Source organism: Colossoma macropomum, unplaced genomic scaffold, assembly GCF_904425465.1.
Source record: "Colossoma macropomum unplaced genomic scaffold, Colossoma_macropomum, whole genome shotgun sequence".
NCBI classification, from domain to species: domain Eukaryota; kingdom Metazoa; phylum Chordata; class Actinopteri; order Characiformes; family Serrasalmidae; genus Colossoma; species Colossoma macropomum.
The window spans coordinates 524799-543834 of record NW_023496051.1 but is presented as its reverse complement, the minus strand read 5'-3'; the positions used below and the strand labels follow the sequence as shown (position 1 = coordinate 543834).

The window sequence follows — 19036 nt, the reverse complement described above, 5'->3', positions numbered from 1 at the left end:
CGTGGCCGGAACTAACTGTTGTATAAAAAGAAATAGTGTTATGTTTTGAGTGAAGATGTAACAAAATTGTAGTAGGCGAGGTACAGCAGTGTGTGGTTTGGGACGCAGCGCTAGATCAGCCAGTGAGACGCGGTCAGCATCTCCAATGGCTGATTACAGGTAAGCTGTGCTGCTCAGTAATAGTTAAAACATCTCCAAGCAAAAGTTTGAGGTGTTTGTTGATTAAGGATAATTTATTTAGGTAAATTGATGCATGTATTGAGTTAAGCCGATGTTGGCTTCGTATTCGCCAACTTTCGAAATTTAAGGTGGAACGGAACATTCAAATGAGAAGCTGGTGAATAAGAAGCTGCCTTGAGCTTAATATTTGTGTATGCCTTGCTTATTTAAGAGCTTTGGCAGCTTTGGTGGCCACTTTCATTAGTTTTTATAAAATATTAACCTTGCGCACTAGAAGGTTTGAAATAAATGGGTTGATATGGAGCGTTTGAGCAAAATCATAGCTTAAAAATGCATAAACATTTTTAATGTAAAAGAATAAATTAATTTCCTGAACACAGCATAAAACATTTTAACACTGCTGTTATATTTTTAAGAGCTTTTAAACTCGAGTTATAGGAGTTTAAAACAGCACGTCGTGTACGTTCATGACATCAGTGAGCGCGAACAGCCGATGAGCTGCTCCGCTCGCCAACCAATCAGCACTCAGTAGCAGTAACGTTAGCGTCCTGCTGCCCAAAACCCGTTTGCTGTAGAATAAAGGAAAAATACAGGTCAGTTTTCTCCGCTTTTTTTAGTGAAATACATCCTTCTACTTTCTAAAATTAAATGAAAGTTCTAGGCAAGAGACTAGAAACTATTTTAACTTTTCGTTTTTAGCCATTTAGCTCAATTCACCCAATTCATGAATCATAAAAACAATTACACTAAACAATCGTAACTTTGGAACCACCTCCTTGTTTCTACGCTCATTGTCCATTTTATCAGCTCCACTTACTATATAGGTGCACTTTGTAGTTCTACAATTACAGACTGTAGTCCATCTGTTTCTCTGAGAAATACAGTGGTCACATGAAATAAGGTGGAGAGTTTTATAGTTTTATGTTTTGATTGAACTTGTTGCTGTATATGCCAGTGACTATTTCATGTAAAATCTCACACATTTCCCATCAAATGCCTAACAAACCTGTCTCTGTGCCTTCAGCCCAATGGAGTCAGACATCCGTGCAGATATTAAAGAGGTAAACAAAATGAAAAACACTTTAAGTTGTGCAAATGTACCTCTTTTTTAGATGTACAACTCCCCACAGACCCAACTTGTAACTCACTCTTTAGCAAGCTGAAGACTTTCCAGAAGGGGGCGCTATTAGCTCTCCAGTAGCCCCATATAGCTCCGCATAGCTCACGCATGTTGGACCCACATGTCTAAACATTTTCTGAGGTCTTATGTCGCACACTCAAATACTACTTGAAGAGTTCATCTGCAAAAAACGATAAACACCATCTTTAAAAAAAAACAAGCTGTTTTAATTCTTAATACATTATTAACACACATTCTGAGCCCTAAATACGTTTCGTCACAAAAGACATTTATTGTCCATTGTTAAGGCATCACAAGTTCACGTTTTGCAGCAGAAACAGTCAAACGGCAGTGTTCTCCAACAGAACCTGATAAATCTGTTCAGCGAATCAGCACATAGTATTCGGGTCAGGTGATGCAACACAGGCAGAATCTCAAATGGCTCCCTTCTCCCTACAAAGTGCAGCATGTAGGTCTTAAAATAATGGCTACTGCATCTAAACAGAGCTCAGTGAGTCTAACAGAGAACTACTGTGGACTCAGTCATGTGTGCACAATTTATACTGGACATTAAGCACAATATTTGAGTGTAAAAGCCAAAATTTCATAACTCGCATGGTGCAGTATAAAGGGAGCAGTGAGCCATTTGAGATTCAGCCATAGGATTTTCTGAGGGATGATGTTATAGATGTTTAATACTGACCATTAATGGCCAGTTTTTGTTGCAATTTTCAGCATTTAACCTGCATGTTTTATGTTAAAGAATGTTAAATATCGCACTTAAAAGAAACTTCTATCCATTACATGGCTTTAACTCTGAAACATGAATAGGAGTTATCTGCTTTTGCCAAAAAACTAAATTCAATAAAACAAAGCAACAATTTGTCAGTAAGGTTTAATGTTGTAAGTTACCTGTATTTGTTGAGTTATTTTTTACTTAATCAAAACAACCCAACTGTTTTTGCAAATGAACTCTTAATTTATTCATACGCATGGCTTATTCGAATTCCCGATTAAGTAAATAAATATAAATCGATCTATATCTATATCCATCTATATCTAGCAACCACGTAACGAGTTGATTAATCATATCACTTGCGACTGACAGGAGGATGTCTCAGAGAAAGATGTGGACCCCCATTTCAAGCACCTCTTCAAGCAGATTGCTGGAAAAGTATGTGAACATGTTTAACTATTATCTGAATTGTGTGATGTATTTTGTGGATTTTTCAGCTGTCAATCTTTTTCTCTGCTCTTCAGGATTCTGAAATTTCAGCAATTGAGCTGCAGAAGATTCTGGACAGAATCGTGTCTCAGCGTAAGAAGTTGTTTTTTCTGAATCTGTTATCTTCTCACTCACCCACTTTTTTATTGAGAGCTTGAACACTTTATTTGGATGGTCCACTGTAGATGGTCAGTATATCTTTAAGTAACATTTAACTCAACATCTATTAAATGCAACTCAACTTGAAGTTTAATATATGAAAGATTCTGTTACATCTGTCCCTAATCCTAAACCTAAACCTAACCCTAACCTCAAGGCAAAACCTACACCTACATTCTTAGCAAAAAGGGTTCTATATAGCACCAAAAAAGGGTTCTTTGGCTTGTTACAATAGTGGAATGGCTCTATACAGATCCTACAGCACATTTTCCATTAATCTGAAGAACCCTTTCACGATGAAAAGAACACTTTAACCATGCAAAGGGTTCTTTAAGTGTTCATGGGTCTATTTGGAACCTTTTTTTCACTAAAGAACCCTTGAGGAACCATCCTTTTTAAGAGTATAAACCTAACCCTAACCATAATGTTGTTGATAATCAACTGAGTATCAGGAGAAACTTCCTCTACAGGGGACCATCCAAATAAAGTGTGACCGAAATACAAACCCAGGGTTGGCACGCTGTGCAAAATGTAAATGAAAACAAAACGCAATGATGTGCAAATCATTTAGACCCTATATTTATTTGAAAATAGCACAAAGACAACATATCAAATGTTGAAACTGAGAAATTTTATCATTTTTTGCAAAATGTATGCCTATTTTGAATTTGATGGCAGCAACACGTTGTGTCATGCTAAAAAAAAAACACCTGAAAGTTAATTGGCAACAGGTCAGTAACATCACTGGGTAGAAAAGAGCATCCCAGAGAGGCTGAGTCTTTCAGAAGTAAAGATGAGGAGGGGTTCACCACTCTGTGAAAGACTGCACCATCAAATAGTGCAACAATTCAAGAATAACGTTTCTCAACATAAAATAGCAAAGAACTTTTGCTTTTCATCATCTACGGTACATAATATCATTAAACGATTCAGAGAATCTGGAGAAATCTCTGTATGCAAGGGACAAGGCCAAAAACCAGTATTGGGTAGCCAACATCTTTGGGCCCTCAGGTGGCACTGCATTAAAAACAGACATGATTCTGCAATGGAAATCACTGAATGGGCTCAGGAGCACTTCCGAAAACCACTGTCTGTGAACACAGTTTGTTGCTCCATCCACAAATGCAAGTTAAAATTCTACTATGCAAAGAAAAAGCCATATATAAACAGGACCCAGAAACACCACCGCCTTCTCTGGGGTTGAGCTAATTTGAGCTGGACTGAGGTGAAGTAGAAAAGTGTTCTGTGGTCTGACGAATTAAAATTTGAAATTCTTTTTGGGAATCATGGACGCTGTGTTCTCCAGGCTAAAGACTATCAGGCTTGTTATCAGTGCACAGTTCAATAGCCAGCATCCGTGATGGTATGGGAGTGCATTAGTGCACATGGCATGGATAACTGGCACATCTGTGAAGGCTCCATTAATGCTGAATGATATATACAGGTTTTGGCGACATATGCTGCCATTCAGACGACGTCTTTTTCAGGAAAGACCTTGATTATTTCAGCAAGACAATGTAAAACAACATTCTACAGGTTACAACAGCATGGCTCTATAGCAAAAAGTTGGGGTGCTAAACTGACGTGCCTGCAGATCAGACCTGTTACCACTTGAAAACATGTCACTTTATGAAACGAGAAATGCGTCAAAAGAGACACCGAACTGTTGAAAAGCTGAAATCCTATATCAAGTAACAATGGGAAAACATTTCACTTGCAGAACTACAGCAATTGGTCTCTTCAGTTCCCAACACTTACAGAGTGTTGTTAAAAGAAGAGGTGATGCAACACAGTGGTAAACATGCCCCCGTCCCAACTTTTTTGGAATGTGTTGCTGCCATCAAATTAAAAACGGGCATATATTTTTCAAAAAATAATAACATTTCTCTGTTTTAGTATTTGGTATGTTGTCTTTGTTCTTTTTTTAATTAAATACAGGGTTTAAATGATTTGCACGTCATTGCATTTTTTTTCATTTAAATTTTGCACAGCGTCCCAACTTTTTTGGAAATGGGTTTTTTTTGTCCAAACCTGATTTGGTCGCATTTGGATATTTCATAAGCCCTTAAAATAAGATACTAAGGCTTGTTGTTCCGTAACTACAGGGACGTCAAAGTTGAGATTTCAGGTTCAGGTCAACTCATCTCCTACCCTGGCCTGCTTAAGTTTTTGTCCCCATTTATGTTAAGCTTTTTCTTCCTCCTGACACTTATTAGATCTATTTTGAGCAGTTTTTAATCTGGCATAATGATTTGAATTTATATATTTGAATATATATATTGTAGTCCCGTATATATCAATCACATGAATTTCATTCTTATAGATAGTCAATGTGCTCTTAGAAAAGGTGAATACATGACAATAAAAGTAAGTCTGACGTGTGGCAGTCATTAACAGTCGTGACTAAAGCAGATGGAAACCAGTTATACGGGACTGAGGTCGGGAGTGGGACAAAATGTTTAGGCTGCAGGCAAGAGAAATGCAGCAGGACTGAAAAATATTGCAGTTTCTTATTAGTAGCTTATTCCTGTCACCAGGAATGTGGAGTTTTATTTGGTCTCTGGTTGTTGTTGGTTCAGGTTTGGTTCACACAGAATTCTGTTAGGCTACGGTTAAATGAAACTGCTGCTGTGGGTCAGATTGGACTGTTTTAATCTGCAGAATGTTTTTAGGCTATATTTGGGTTTGGATCAAAATTTTAGACTCAACTAAAGATCTAGTCCTGATACATAAGAGCTGCTGTAACAAGTCTAGTTTACTCTAGCCATGTTCTGTTTTTTGGCACACAGGAACTGACCTGAAGACGGATGGCTTCAGTATGGAGACCTGCCGTCACATCATCAGCCTGCTGGACGTATCCCCTTTACATTTTCTCTGCAGCTTCAGTCTGTCAATTGGATGAAGTTCCTGACTTGAACTGGGCCTTGAGCAGTATAACAATATGATTATAATGAGAAAAATACTTACATATATCACCATAACCTTTTCCAAGTATATTGGTATTGTCAGTTCAACACTGAACAACTGCATTTTTATTAGCCCCTTATGTCCAAAGGCTTATTATTTGGTAACTGCATGGAAAACAATACAAATTTGTTAAGTTATTCTTAAGTTCTAGGAGTGAGGAATGAAACCCACCAGTGAATCCTGGGCTGTATATAAAAAAAAATCCAAACCAAAATAGGAATTTTGTGAATTGTTACACCCTTCTTGAACCTTTCCAGTCTGGAGGCTGTCCATACCACACTGCCTTGATTTAAGGTCATTCAAGATCTTCCAATATCCACAGAAGCTGGTGCCCTTAGCCTCCTTGTACTACTTGACTTGAGGGCAGCCCTTGACACGGTCATTCCATCCTCCTGTCAAGGATGTGTAAGCTGGGCGTTGATGGATCCAACCTGGACTGGTTCATCTCTTACTTGACTGATAGAAAGTAGTTTATAACTCTTCATACTTCCTACCAAGGGGTCCCACAAGGTTCACTCCTTGGGCCTCTACTGTTTTCATTTATATACTTTGCCTCAGTAACATTATAAGTTGCATTAAACTGGATTTTTTCAGTGTTACGCAGATGACACCCATATTTATCTTTGGGCCAAACTGATTAAAAATCCACCCCTTCAACATTTGGACACTTGCTCATCAGAAAACACTGGACAAAACATAACTTCCATAACTTTCCTAAATAGTAATAAGACTGAATTCATAACTGGCTGGTTATTCTTAAGCTCCAAAGAAGAATGGAAGCTTGGACTCCCAGGCAAAACTGATTTAGAGATGCCATAGTTGCCCAATTGAATGAAAAAATCATTGTATTCCTAATTTTAAGGCCATTTTCCAAATGTGACAGTAGTGTGTCAAAAAATACAGGGAAGTGAGTGAATGTAGATTAAGACCAAGCAAAATACGATCCATGGGACAAATTGTCAGGAGACTAATTGATTGATTTGCCAAACTGCATGTACTTTGTCATCATTGAGACTTTTATCCTTGACATCGTTCAGAGAGATGGTAACGGAACACTTGGGCTGCTGGAGTTTCACGCTCTCTGGATGAAGCTGCAGAAATATCTGGTACATTACGCTCACCCCCATGTACAAACAAACACCAAGGTGCTCCAGGTTCCTTCCTGGAGGGCTGCATGCCCAGTGTCCAGTTTTGTTTTTCTCCTGATATGATCTGTCAGAGTTTTGGGCCTCGCAGGATTAGGATTGAACAACACATTGTGTGAAGTACAGTCAGATCCATAAGTATTTGGACAGTGACACAATTTTTGTAATTTTGCTTTTGTACACCACCACAATGGATTTGAAATGAAGCACTCAATATGTGATTGAAGTGCAGACTTTCAGCTTTAATTAGCAAAGATATTGCATTAACCATTCAGGGATTACATCCATTTTTTACATAGTCTTTCCATTTTCACAGGCTCAAAAGTAATTGGACAGTTGACTAATAAGCAGTTTCATGGCCAGGTGTGGTCCATTCCCTCATTATTTCATGACAAATTAGGAAGTCTGGACTTGATTCCAAGTGTTGAATATGCAGTTAGTAGCTGTTCATGGGAAGTCTCAATATATGAGTCAAAGAGGTGTTGGCGCAAGTGAAGGGGGCCATCATTAGGCTGAAAAAACAAAACAAACCTACCAGACAAATTGGAGAAACTTCAGGAGTGGCCAAATCAACAATTTGCTACATCCTTGAGAAGAAGGATTGCACTGGCGAGCTCAGCAACATCAAAAGGCCTGGATGACCACAGAACACAACTGAAGTGGATGATCACAGAATTCTTTCCATGGTGAAGTAAAACCTCTTTAAAACATCTAGTCAAGACAAGGATATTCTAGAGGAGGCTGGCGTATCACTGTCAAAGTCTACAATCAAGAGACGCCTTCATGAATGTAAATAGAGGGTTTAACTCAAGATGGATAATGACCCAAAACATACTGCGAAAGCAACCCAAGAGCTTCTTAAGGCACAGAAATGGAATGTTGTTAAATAGTCGTCAGTCACCTGACCTCAACTCAACTGAGCATGATTTTCACTTACTGAAGACAAAACTGAAGGCAGAAAGACTCACAAACAAGCGGCAGCTAAAGTCGGCTTCAGAAAAAGCCTGGCAGAGCATCTCAAAGGAGGAATCTTAGCATTTGGTGATGTCCATGGGTTCCAGACTTGCATCTAAGTATTAAAAAAACTACTTGTATTTATAATTATGTTAGTTTGTCCAATTACTTTTGAGCCTGTGAAAATGGAGGGACTATGTATGTGGAAAAGTTGACACAGGCAGTAAAAGTGCTGCTGTGTCACAGCCATAGACTATCATTGCCAATAGAATAGGGATGCTATAGAGTAGCCGCACATGTATTTGTATTTGTATTCGTACATGTATTTGTGTATGTATTTTCAGGAATATATTTTATTTTAGGCATTTCAACATTGATTATAGCTTTCAAATGCTATTTTTAATTAAAATCAGTTTCCCTTGAGTTTGAAGCTTAGTTAAGCTTATCTCTCATCTCAAGATTCATCTGCGAGTTCTTGCTTCTCGTAGATTATTACTATGAAAAAAGTATTAAAGTACTGGAGTTTCATTAATCTCATGAAATTTTCTTGTTATCTCATCAGGAGATCTTTAAGAACCGCGACACGGACAACTCCGGCACCATGAGCTCGCACGAGATCAGAGAAGCGCTGAGTGAAGCAGGTACGAATCATTCAGATTTCTTCCTCTAGTTTGACTCCTGCAAGACTACAGCACTCAACATCTCCACATCTTACTGTTCTCTCTTCTCAAACAACCAGTTCTGGAGATCCAGTCTCATAATGAGGAAGCTTAGGTTGTTGTATCACAGGTATTTCCTAACTGATTAACTGAGCATGCTGATGACAAGTGTTGTGGGTGCTTACAAAGTAAGTTTTGTCAGAATACTTCTTCTATTTTTCGGATTTTAATCCAATTTTTCACCCGTCCGATTCCACTCGTTGGCGAAGTCTCCTCCATCACACAGCCCTACCAAGCTGTGAGGCAAGGCACCTGAAGCACCGCTGCATCTTTTCCAGCTGCCACAAGCACAACATCTTTGGACAGCTTAACATCTTCTAGAATGCTAACTGCTAATTCTGTTATGTCAGCTAATAGACTCCTACGTTGGCTAGCATCATGCTGAGTGATGGGGGTAGGGAGTAGAGGTGTGCACTCCTGCGGGTCCCGCAATATGTTGAGGCGCGGGACTAATTTTCAGTGTTGCTCACGGGATAACCCTGTGGTTTAGTTCATGTTTACTGGGAATAAACAGCATTTGATGAAGTTACTTCACAGTGAGCCTGATGACCATGACTATTGTGCCACGTTATTTCAGCAGAGGATAATGTATTTGTGAATAGACCGTGTCAGATATCGGATGTCAGTTCGCCTTGACAGAACTGAGCGGGAGAAATGATTCTGATTTTCTGTGGGAGCAAGCGGGAACGGGATGAAATCTTGTGAGAGCGGGCAGTAGCGGGTCTGAAAAAAACTGTAGTAGATCTGTAGCAGGGAGGACCATCCGAACCACCCAGACAGAGTGAGCCCTCCCAGCCACGGATTGTCTGTAGCATCACCGGGAATTGAATTGACGACCTTTTCACGATAGGGCCAGTGATTAGGCCAAGGATGTCGAACTCAGTTTAGGTAATGGGCCACATTACACTCAGTCCATAAGAACCATAGTCAGCCTGGCCTGTATGTTTGACACCACTTGCTTAGTTTGTTGCTGTATTCGGGAGCTCAAATTGCCGTAGTAACACGTTATTTTTATGTGAATTTATGTAATCGCCTACTTTTTCGAACACGCAAGCCATTAATGTTATTTCCTTGGCTCTTTTTCTTGAGATATAAATGAAATATAAATCACAAAACAAACTTATGAACCATTTCCACTGCAAAGAGCTACACAACTGATGTCAGGTTGTGTGTCAGCTAGTTCTGCTATCAGAGATGATCGCTGTTACAGAATTTCACACAATTTTGCATTTGTGTCTAAAAATACACAATTACATGCAAATTATGCCTGAGAGATAAGTGCCTTTCTCTTTTTAATGGGAGGGGTCGAGGCATACGTACGTTAACACATTACTTTTTCTCAACAGATTTATCTAATGAGTGATTTATCTAATGAGTAATGCTATAGTAACATTCCCTGATAACTGATGACTACATTTTACAGTTGTATGCAAACATTTGGTATGTTTTGTTCATTTGAAGTGAAAACAAATTAACACATGCTCTACAGAGAACACTCTTTGAAAATTTAATGCACAAGTACTGTTTATTTGCTTAATGTAAAATATTGGAAAAAATAAAATATAAAATGTGGCCTGTTCAAAAGGTATGGCACATTTTATATTTTAGGTGTTATGTTTTACAGTATGTTAAACACAGAAAATAAATAGAAATTAAATTAAAAAAAAAATTCCAGAAAAATGCCAGTTCACTGTAGAGGACGTGTTAACTTATTTGTAATCTAAATGTAAGTTGAAAAGAGGTGTTCAAACTTCTGCATATGTTTGTAACTGTATGCACTTTTTTCAGGCTTCCAGCTGAACACATCAGTGCTACAGGTGATCATCTCGCGTTTCGCTGATCTGGAGAGTGCCATCGACTTTGACTGCTTTGTGGGCTGCCTGATCCGTCTGGAGATGCTCTTCCGTGAGTGAAAAGTCTCAATTGAACTAACCTTAAGGATGGAACATGGTTTAATTATTCTAAATAGTGCTGCCCCTGCCGTTGGATCACCTTCTGCACTGAAATTGCACAGATTTAAAGGGGAAATCTGCTGATTTTTCAAAATGTTTGCATAATTAAATGAAATGTATGCAAGTCACTCAGAGCAGTTTGGTGTGAAATGCTCTGTTTTAGAGAAACTTGCCGAGTCAGAATTGTTCACAGTGGTGCTGATAGGAACCAGATGTCTAAAGAGTTTTATGCATCTTAAAGCTCCGTCACAAAAAGTTATTACGCAAAATTTTGAGAAAAGATTTTGGCCTAAAACTTTTTTTTTTTTAACTCCATTCATGGTGGGGGGGTACATGCAGGACCCTGTAAGGCAAAATAGTCCCCAACAAACATTTTTTCCAGATTAACCACTATCATCAACATTACATATAAAAAATTTAGAAGACACGTGTAGGCTCACCGCTAGTAAATAAAATATAAAATAGCTACATTTGTAGACACATTGTAGACATCGAAACCCCCCCAGTCCCCATTACCACCATTGTAAAGTGGTTTCTGCCATCAAACCTCTCTGAATGGCTTTGTTTACCTCTTAACCATTTAATTATGCAGACAGTTTGTGGAATTCCCATTTAAAGCAGGTTACACTGCATGATGTAGACAAAAAAGTTGTAAAAGAAGGTCGGCGGTCTTTTAACGTTTAATGTGATGTGCTCTCCAGCGCCGGATTTAGTGCCTTTTATCATGTCTGTAAGTGACGCATCTAGACATTAAGCATGTCTATGTTCATACAGTGCGACGGATGGGATTGTACATTTTATTAATATATGTGAGGGACAGATCTGGATTTTATACAATGACAGGAGTTTAAAAAAATTTGTCAGAGATGTAGAAAAACAGCTCGTCACAATCAAGCAAGACCCAGCAGATCATCAAAACTGTCCCCATCAGATAAACAGTACTGTTAGCAAGAACAGTAACCCAGATAAAGGTTATCTTACCTCAGAGCTGTGATTGTGCTCTTCCACAGAGTTTAATCCAAAACCTTTTAGCTTTAGGAGTGAAATAAAAACATCAGCACCCTCCAGATGTGCTTATATTCCTCAGCATACGTTCCTCAGCAACACATTTCCACAATTTCTTAGCATAATAATTCAGACCAGTTTACTGCCACCACCGTTCTCACTGCAGGTTAGTTGTGACGAGTTTTTTCTTTGCTTTATGGAGGAAGAAATGTTTAGAAACGATAGTGATTGATTGAGAGGCATGACCATCAGAGTCAGTTGGCAGTGTGTAGAAACATCACTGCTTTCTTCTGTTCATTTGGTCTATGGTGTATGTTTATACATTTTTTTTTCTATTCTGTCCAGAAATGTTCAAGAAGTTTGATAAGAAAAACACTGGAAAGATCGAGCTGGATATTATGGAGGTAGGCATTTATATATATATATATATATATATATAATGGTTATATACATATGCAGTGGTGAACTGTGACAGTTAGTGCTAGGCCTTCGATTCGAGCCATGAATGTCTCAGTCAAAACATGAAAAAATCTCACCTCTACAATAATGCTAATTTCTGCTAGTAGTTTGTTAGCGCTAAGCTAACAGCAGTTTGCAATGAACATTTTTAGGCAGTTCTAGATTAAACAGACATTTGAAGGTTCTAAAAGAAATTCCATGTTTCACATTAAGCTTGTGACAGAGATATTAGCTTATTTCACCTTGTAGCGGTTTCACAGTGACTCAGTAGTGAGCTCTGGTGTAGAGCTGCCGCAGTTTTCCATTGATCATCACCCACTGATTAGGCTGACGCTCGTATTCACACTCAGTGACGTATCTAGAACTTCAAGAAGGCCTAAAGTGACGTTACTTCCTCACTAAATTGGTCTCACACACTGGAAATCAAAACATGATTGATTCCTCTTTCAGTTTGTAATATTGCTGATGGTTAATCTAAAGCGTTAGGCCTTCTCTTCGGCTCCTGAAGTCCTAACCAATAAGAGACCTCGCGTAGCTATGTCTACCTAGATGCTACGGGGGAAAAGACTTCCTGACTGGCCAATTTTCTGCACTCCGTTTCAACAATTTAACAAAATTTTTCCAAAATTTTACCTCAAAACAAGAGTAGTACTGTGATGCTTGCAAAGTTTCAATATAAATATGATTCTATAGAATGAAAATGAAATATAAATTATGCACTTGCATTTTTTAGTCTCCATAAAATCATTATGCCTTCTCTGAAAGCCTATGAGGCCTCGAAGGTTTCCCTCTGGTCATGTGCAATGCTTAATTATGAAGCTTGACAATGTGCTAAACACAAGCTGAAATTAACGTTCTAAATGTGTTTGTGTTTCAGTGGCTCTGCTTGGCGCTGAGCTAGGCCTCTGCTCGGGATCAGTGAGCTCCAGTATGACTGAAGAAGATTAAGCTCAGCAAATCCAGCATGGAGGAATAAATGCCTGAATATAGTGCAATTTTCAGATTTTTTTCAGATTTTGTTTTCAACAAGAATGATGAGAAGTGTTTATTATATCTCTGCAGAAAGAGCTACCTAGCGATATGACTCTATTTGTTTACACTGATGGAAATATCTGCAGTAATAAAAACATCCTTTATCATTTAAAACAATACAAGATCTTTGTGGTCATTTGTGGTTAAAAATGCATAAAACATCATTTGCGGTACAAAAAATCAGGAGTAATAGTAGCCCAGGTGACTGACAGGTATGTTACACTCTAACACGACGCAGCTCTATGATAACCTTACAGGAAATTTTCCATTCACCAGATGTGTAGTTCAGCAGCCAAGATATGTTTAATGTCTAAGTTTGGCTTCTTTAGTTTAGTTCTGGAGCCGTGAGGATAACATTGCAAACAAACACTAGAGGTCAATAGTCACCCAAACCTTTTCTGTGAATACGGCACTGTGAAAAAGTCAGATACAACCATTCATTTATTTAATGTTCAGTGTATGTGTGTGTGTATATATATATATATATATATAGGGGGGAGTCTGGTTCCATTGACTTACATTCAAAGTAAATTATGTTTTTCCTTCTTCTGTAAAGTTACCATTTTGGAGATACAAGGTTTTCTTCTGACAACAGCGATATTTTTATATATATATATATATATATATATATATATATATATATATATATATATATATATATGGACAGGACCCCCAGCACAACATATGTATATATTAGGGGTGCAGGAAAAAATTGATTCTTAGATGCATCACGATGCGGACGTGAACGATTCTGAATTGATTCACAAATCGATTTCAAAAATCGATTTTCTAAATATTTAATTTATAACGTATAGCGCCCGGACAGTCTGTGGCGGCACATAACAAAAACACACATGTATGAGCGAGAAATCCGACCGGCTCCCTCTGCATTAAAGCCAGGTTAGATCAGGAGTCACAACACAAATGATAAGAAGAGCCATTTGGTCCTTTCAACAAAAATCAAACCAGCTTGGGAGCCACAACATTTAATGTCCAGTATGTCTCAGTATGTGTTAATGTCCTAGTATAGGCTAAACAATATAAACGAGGGCGCAGATTTACTCTGCTTTAAGCTTTACCTATAGCCGCTTTGCTCCCCTTTCCCTCAGGAAACTTTTCCTCAGAAGTTCAATAGTTTCTTCTAAAATGTCTCCCAGCATTCGACTGTTTTCCGAGGCTGAAGTCGCTTCTCGTTCTCCAGCTTCTCGTTTGAATTTTCCTGTTCCACCTTAAATTCTGACTGAGGCACTGAATGTAACCTAAATGTGGCACCATTTAAGGTGGAACAGGAAAATTCGAAAGAGAAGCGACTTCATCTTCGCAACTTTTTAGTGTTTGACCGTCTGTCGCTGCAGATTTAACGTACCAGGAAACCAACTGCGCTGCTTATAAATGCGAATAACGCATCGTTGCTATGTGACCTGCAGTCGGCACATTGCGAAACAGGGCTTTCGCGCTATGTTGCACACGTCCCGTCTCAAAGATACTTTACTGACACAGAGATCTCTCTCTACAACAAGACCAAAACTGAAGTTATAAAATCACTAAAGTAAACGGGCAGGAAGGCTGTAACGCGCTGTGTGGTCATCCACTGCCACTGGATCTTATTTCACCGTAACTGCGCATTTTATCGCAGATGATTGGCAGCAGCGTCTCATGTGCTCCAAACGAGAGCAGTGACTGAGAGCCTTCTAGTTCACTTGCCACATCTTCCATTTGATTTATTAATAAAAGATATTGGAAGTAAAGCATTATGGATCATTACAAATACTTTGTTTTAAAAGTACCAAGTCCTCACACAGTGATAAAATAGAAACGCCGTATAGAAAAAAAAGATCGATAATTGTTTTATAATCACATCGCAGCCCTCTGAATCGTAATCGAATCGAATCGTGAGGTGCCTAAAGATTCCCACCCTTAGTGTGTATATATATATATATATATATATACACACAAATCATGCATAACATTAAGACCACCTCCTTGTTTCTACACTCATTGTCCATTTTATCAGCTCCACTTACTATATAGGTGCACTTTGTAGTTCTACAGTTACAGACTGTAGTCCATCTGTTTCTCTGCATACTTTGTTAGCCCCCTTTTACCCTGTTCTTCAGTGGTCAGGACCCCCATGGACCCTCACAGAGCAGGTACTATTTGGGTGGTGGATCATTCTCAGCACTGCAGTAACACTGACGTGGTGGTGGTGTGTTAGTGTGTGTTGCGCTGGTCTGAGTGGATCAGACACAGCAGTGCTGCTGGAGTTTTTAAACACTTCAGTGTCCACTCACTGTCCACTCTATTAGACACTCCTACCTGAGGTGGTGACAAGGAGGTGGTCATAATGTTATACCTAATCTGTGTATATATCTGTTATATAACATTGGTTTATTATCTTTATTGTAGAATTTATCTGAAGTTAGAAGGGGTGTTGACTGCTTTTTGAACAAGGTACAGTGCAGTGCAGCCAATCTAAACACACCTCATTTGCATATCCCCGTCTTAAAGGCATATGTTCATTCTGAGGGATGAAGTGAGGTTAAAAATGTTCATGCAAAGATAAATGATGACCTTTTCAGTGTATAAACCCACTCAGGTGTGATCGGTGGGCCTCATAAACACATAAACATAAACACAAGGCAAATGTGGAATATGGGCTCTTTAAATGTCCAGAAACAGTGAATCGTTTACAAAAACCACCGCTCTGGGACTCCCCACCTCTCGCGCGCACAGCCGGCCCCTCTCCCGCGCGCTGTGATTCTGAGTGAGAACATGTCCGGGGTCGCAGGGAAGCTGCAGCACGCGCGCTCGCGGGCGCGGGGTCTCGGCACGCGAGTTGACGCGCTCCGTTACCTGGAGCAGGACTACGAGGCGCTGAGGGGCGCGTGCCTCCGCGAGGGCCGCCTGTTCGAGGACGAGACGTTTGAGGCAGCTCCGCACGCGCTGGGCTTTCGCGAGCTCGGAGGCGGGGTCACGTGGCGGAGACCGAAGGTAGATATTATAGTTATTTTTCATCCTTTCATTAGTTGTTGTCTCACGTGCTAATTATCTGAGGTAAACGACGGAGGATACGTGATATAAAGCTATTAGCTATTTTTATTTTAAGAAATTTAACATATTGAGAGTGTAAAAGAGTGAAAGAGACAGGAATAACGTTATCAGCAGCTCTTTATGTTCTTTTTTTTTTCATCTTTAGCATCTGAAACGATCTCATCAGTAGTAGCCATACTGCTGTTGGCGGGAAGGTAGTGTGAGTGAATGGTCCCATAGTGTTAGCATGTGGAAATTTCTTTGAGAGGTAGCAGCTCAGATGAAGGCCAGTCAGGTGAGGAGATTTTTCGAGATTAAGCCTTGGCTTGGATGGGTCGCAGTGTAATATTGTAATATTGTATGTTGCACACAACGTTTATTCATTATTTACTGTCCCTTGCATTTCCATACAACAGACTATATACATTCACTATAGAATACAACACATAACTGCTTACTCTAACAGTACGTAACATACAGTATATATGGTATTTATAGTATTGTGTGTATATATACATGTGTATATCATTCATAGGTATATTTGTGGTTATGTATATACTGTTCATATAGTTATATATTTCATAGTTACATCATATTTGTGCCTGTTTTTGCACATTTGCACTGTCTGTTTTGCACAGTTCAAAATACATTTCAGACTTTAAACTGACTTGGACTTAAAACTCAAATATTTTTTGCTTTAAATGACCTTACACCCTAATTATGTTTATTTTATTCAAATAAATGATTGTACATCTGATTTTGTCACTAACACACCATCATAACACTACTGAAGCTTTTGTTTCGGTAGTGACTGTTTCAGCAGTGAAACATTTAGCAAATTTTGAGCAGAACAAAAATGCTAGCCAGTACATGACTAGCAAACACAGCTTTGAACAGCTGTACACACATAAAATCATCATATTTTTCGTTAAAATACACAAAAAATTACTGAGTCGCATAAAATATCTGTTTCGGTGGTGACAATTCTTAATGTTTCACACTGATTTTCAGACGTTGGGACACATTTACTTCAAAACAATGGGATCTAGCTGCTCACATTGCGGTCATGAGGGACAGGGATGCTCTAAAATGCAGGGGTGTGGCTAAAATAAGGCTCCGTCTGCAGACTAAAACTGTGTTTCGGTGGTGACAAAAGAAATGGGACAGCATTTTTTAAATAGAGTTTTTTATTTAAAAATTATAATAAATAAAAATAAAAAGTATCCTGTAAGTGATGATTTTGTATATATTTAGTCAATGAATATCTCAGTTAATGCCTTGAGTTTAAATAAATCAGAACATAATACTTGTAAATATCTACGTTCTGAATCCTTAATTGTTTTTTTGTTTTTTTGTTTTTTTAACTCTGGGGCTGCAATTTGAACTAATTCAGTGGAATCATTCATATAGATTTTTGTTAGTTGTTATGAAAGGCCTATGTAGGTGTCAGGTAGGCTTATGAATGCTGCCCTTCAGTAAAGTGTTATGCAACATCACTTCAGTCCCCACTCTGGACATTAGTTTACCATTTATTATGAACCCCCTCCAAATCGCCACTTTGAACGCTTGAATGCAGTAACTGCTTCCAAGATCAGTCTGACCTTGTTTATGTTTTTAAGAAAGGAATGCGGTCTTATCTGACCCCTGCATCTAGAACCTTTCCTGTGTTTTGATTCGCTTCTCCTAGGCCAATAGGATTAGAATCTGAGCTCCCTGGTTTTGAGTTTTGCCTGCTAAGAATTCTCTTTCTATGGTGAGAAGTAGCGGCTACTAAGGGGTGAGGGTGAAATTATAGACCTAGTAAAAATCTATTTCTATAGTAAAAATTCAGTTTCTCTGGTAGAAATTCTGCATTTGTGGTAATTCTATGTCTGTGACAAACTTTGCACTAAAGCTTTCATAACAGTGGCCTTTCACACGCATGCAAAATAAATAAAATACCATTTCAAATTAATGATGCATTATAAATGTAGATATTTTGATAAAAAACAAGTTTATCATTAGGTAGAATACGATTTGTTTGCAAATATTCTCTAAAGATTGTCCAACCAAGCAACAGTTACTACCAAAAGAACAAGCACACGTGCATCTACCAATCACCAAAGATACCATAGCAACCACCTAGCAACCATAGGAGATTCCTTAACCATTGCCTATCAAAACCCATAGATATACAAACGCCGCATTGTCTGTTGTTCTCTATCTGAGGTGATACGTCTGAGCGTCCGCCATGTTGGAGAGGTCAAGATCCGCTTGTGAACAAACTCACTTGTATTGAGAGACGAAGAGTCTCAGGATTAAATCAGCCACAACTTCCTTATTACTCAACCGATTTTCACCTAATTTGTATTGTTATAATCCTCATAGCTTTGCAGAACTGTAGCAACCAATCAAAATACCATTGCAACCACCTATTAATACCATAGCAACAACCTAACAAGGCCCTAGTAACTACCTGAAATACTGTAGCACCCTCACAGCAGCCACTTTTAATATCATGGTGAACCACCTAGCAACATCTTAGCAAGCACTTAAGCTAACACAGCAACACCTAGCAACCACCTGGAATGCCAAACTAATCACTAGTAAAGACCTTTGCAACCAAACTGGATACATCAGTAGCACTGCTCTAACAACCAGCTAAAGACCTTAGCAACCCCGCAGTAACCTAACAACTGCATAGCAGCACCCCAGTAACCAGGACAGTAGCAACTACCTGGAACACCATGGCGAACACAACTTTTATTCACAACCCAATTCATTCATGTTCATTGTTTCATCTCTTCTAGTTTGAGTTTTATGTTTTCTGCTTTCTTGACTGAAATCATCCTCATTGTGGCTTGTTTAGCAGTTCATTTCCTTCTTTTGCTTGTGTGAATCAGTGCGTCTTGCTTTTTTCCCATAAAATCTGAATACAATCTTAAAATATCTTTATAAGTATGTTTATTATAATGAGCAACACTTGTTTTTGTCATGCTTCCTGTTCCTCTTGTAGTTTGTTAATGTTAGAAAACATCCCCTCCTTTTCCTAAAAGCAAGAACCATCTGAGCAGATACAATGGGACGCTTCCTGTTGTCTCCAGGACATG

At 38.7% G+C, this 19036-nt stretch overlaps 2 protein-coding genes across 2 annotated transcripts in view; both read left to right on the top strand.

Annotated features, from left to right (window-relative positions):
- LOC118804589 (calpain-2 catalytic subunit-like) overlaps positions 1–13024 on the top strand; it is a 30613-nt gene extending 17589 nt beyond the window's left edge. The window contains exons 13-21 of the mRNA XM_036565116.1: positions 1205–1241; positions 2409–2474; positions 2561–2618; positions 5474–5538; positions 6689–6757; positions 8313–8391; positions 10258–10374; positions 11772–11830; positions 12763–13024. Of these exons, the coding sequence (XP_036421009.1) occupies positions 1205–1241; positions 2409–2474; positions 2561–2618; positions 5474–5538; positions 6689–6757; positions 8313–8391; positions 10258–10374; positions 11772–11830; positions 12763–12786 (574 nt within the window). The 3' untranslated portion in view covers positions 12787–13024. The remainder of the gene's footprint in view (positions 1–1204; positions 1242–2408; positions 2475–2560; positions 2619–5473; positions 5539–6688; positions 6758–8312; positions 8392–10257; positions 10375–11771; positions 11831–12762) is intronic.
- A 2665-nt stretch (positions 13025–15689) lies between these two features.
- LOC118804588 (calpain-2 catalytic subunit-like) overlaps positions 15690–19036 on the top strand; it is a 31709-nt gene continuing 28362 nt past the window's right edge. The window contains exon 1 of the mRNA XM_036565115.1: positions 15690–15908. Within this exon, the coding sequence (XP_036421008.1) occupies positions 15690–15908 (219 nt within the window). The remainder of the gene's footprint in view (positions 15909–19036) is intronic.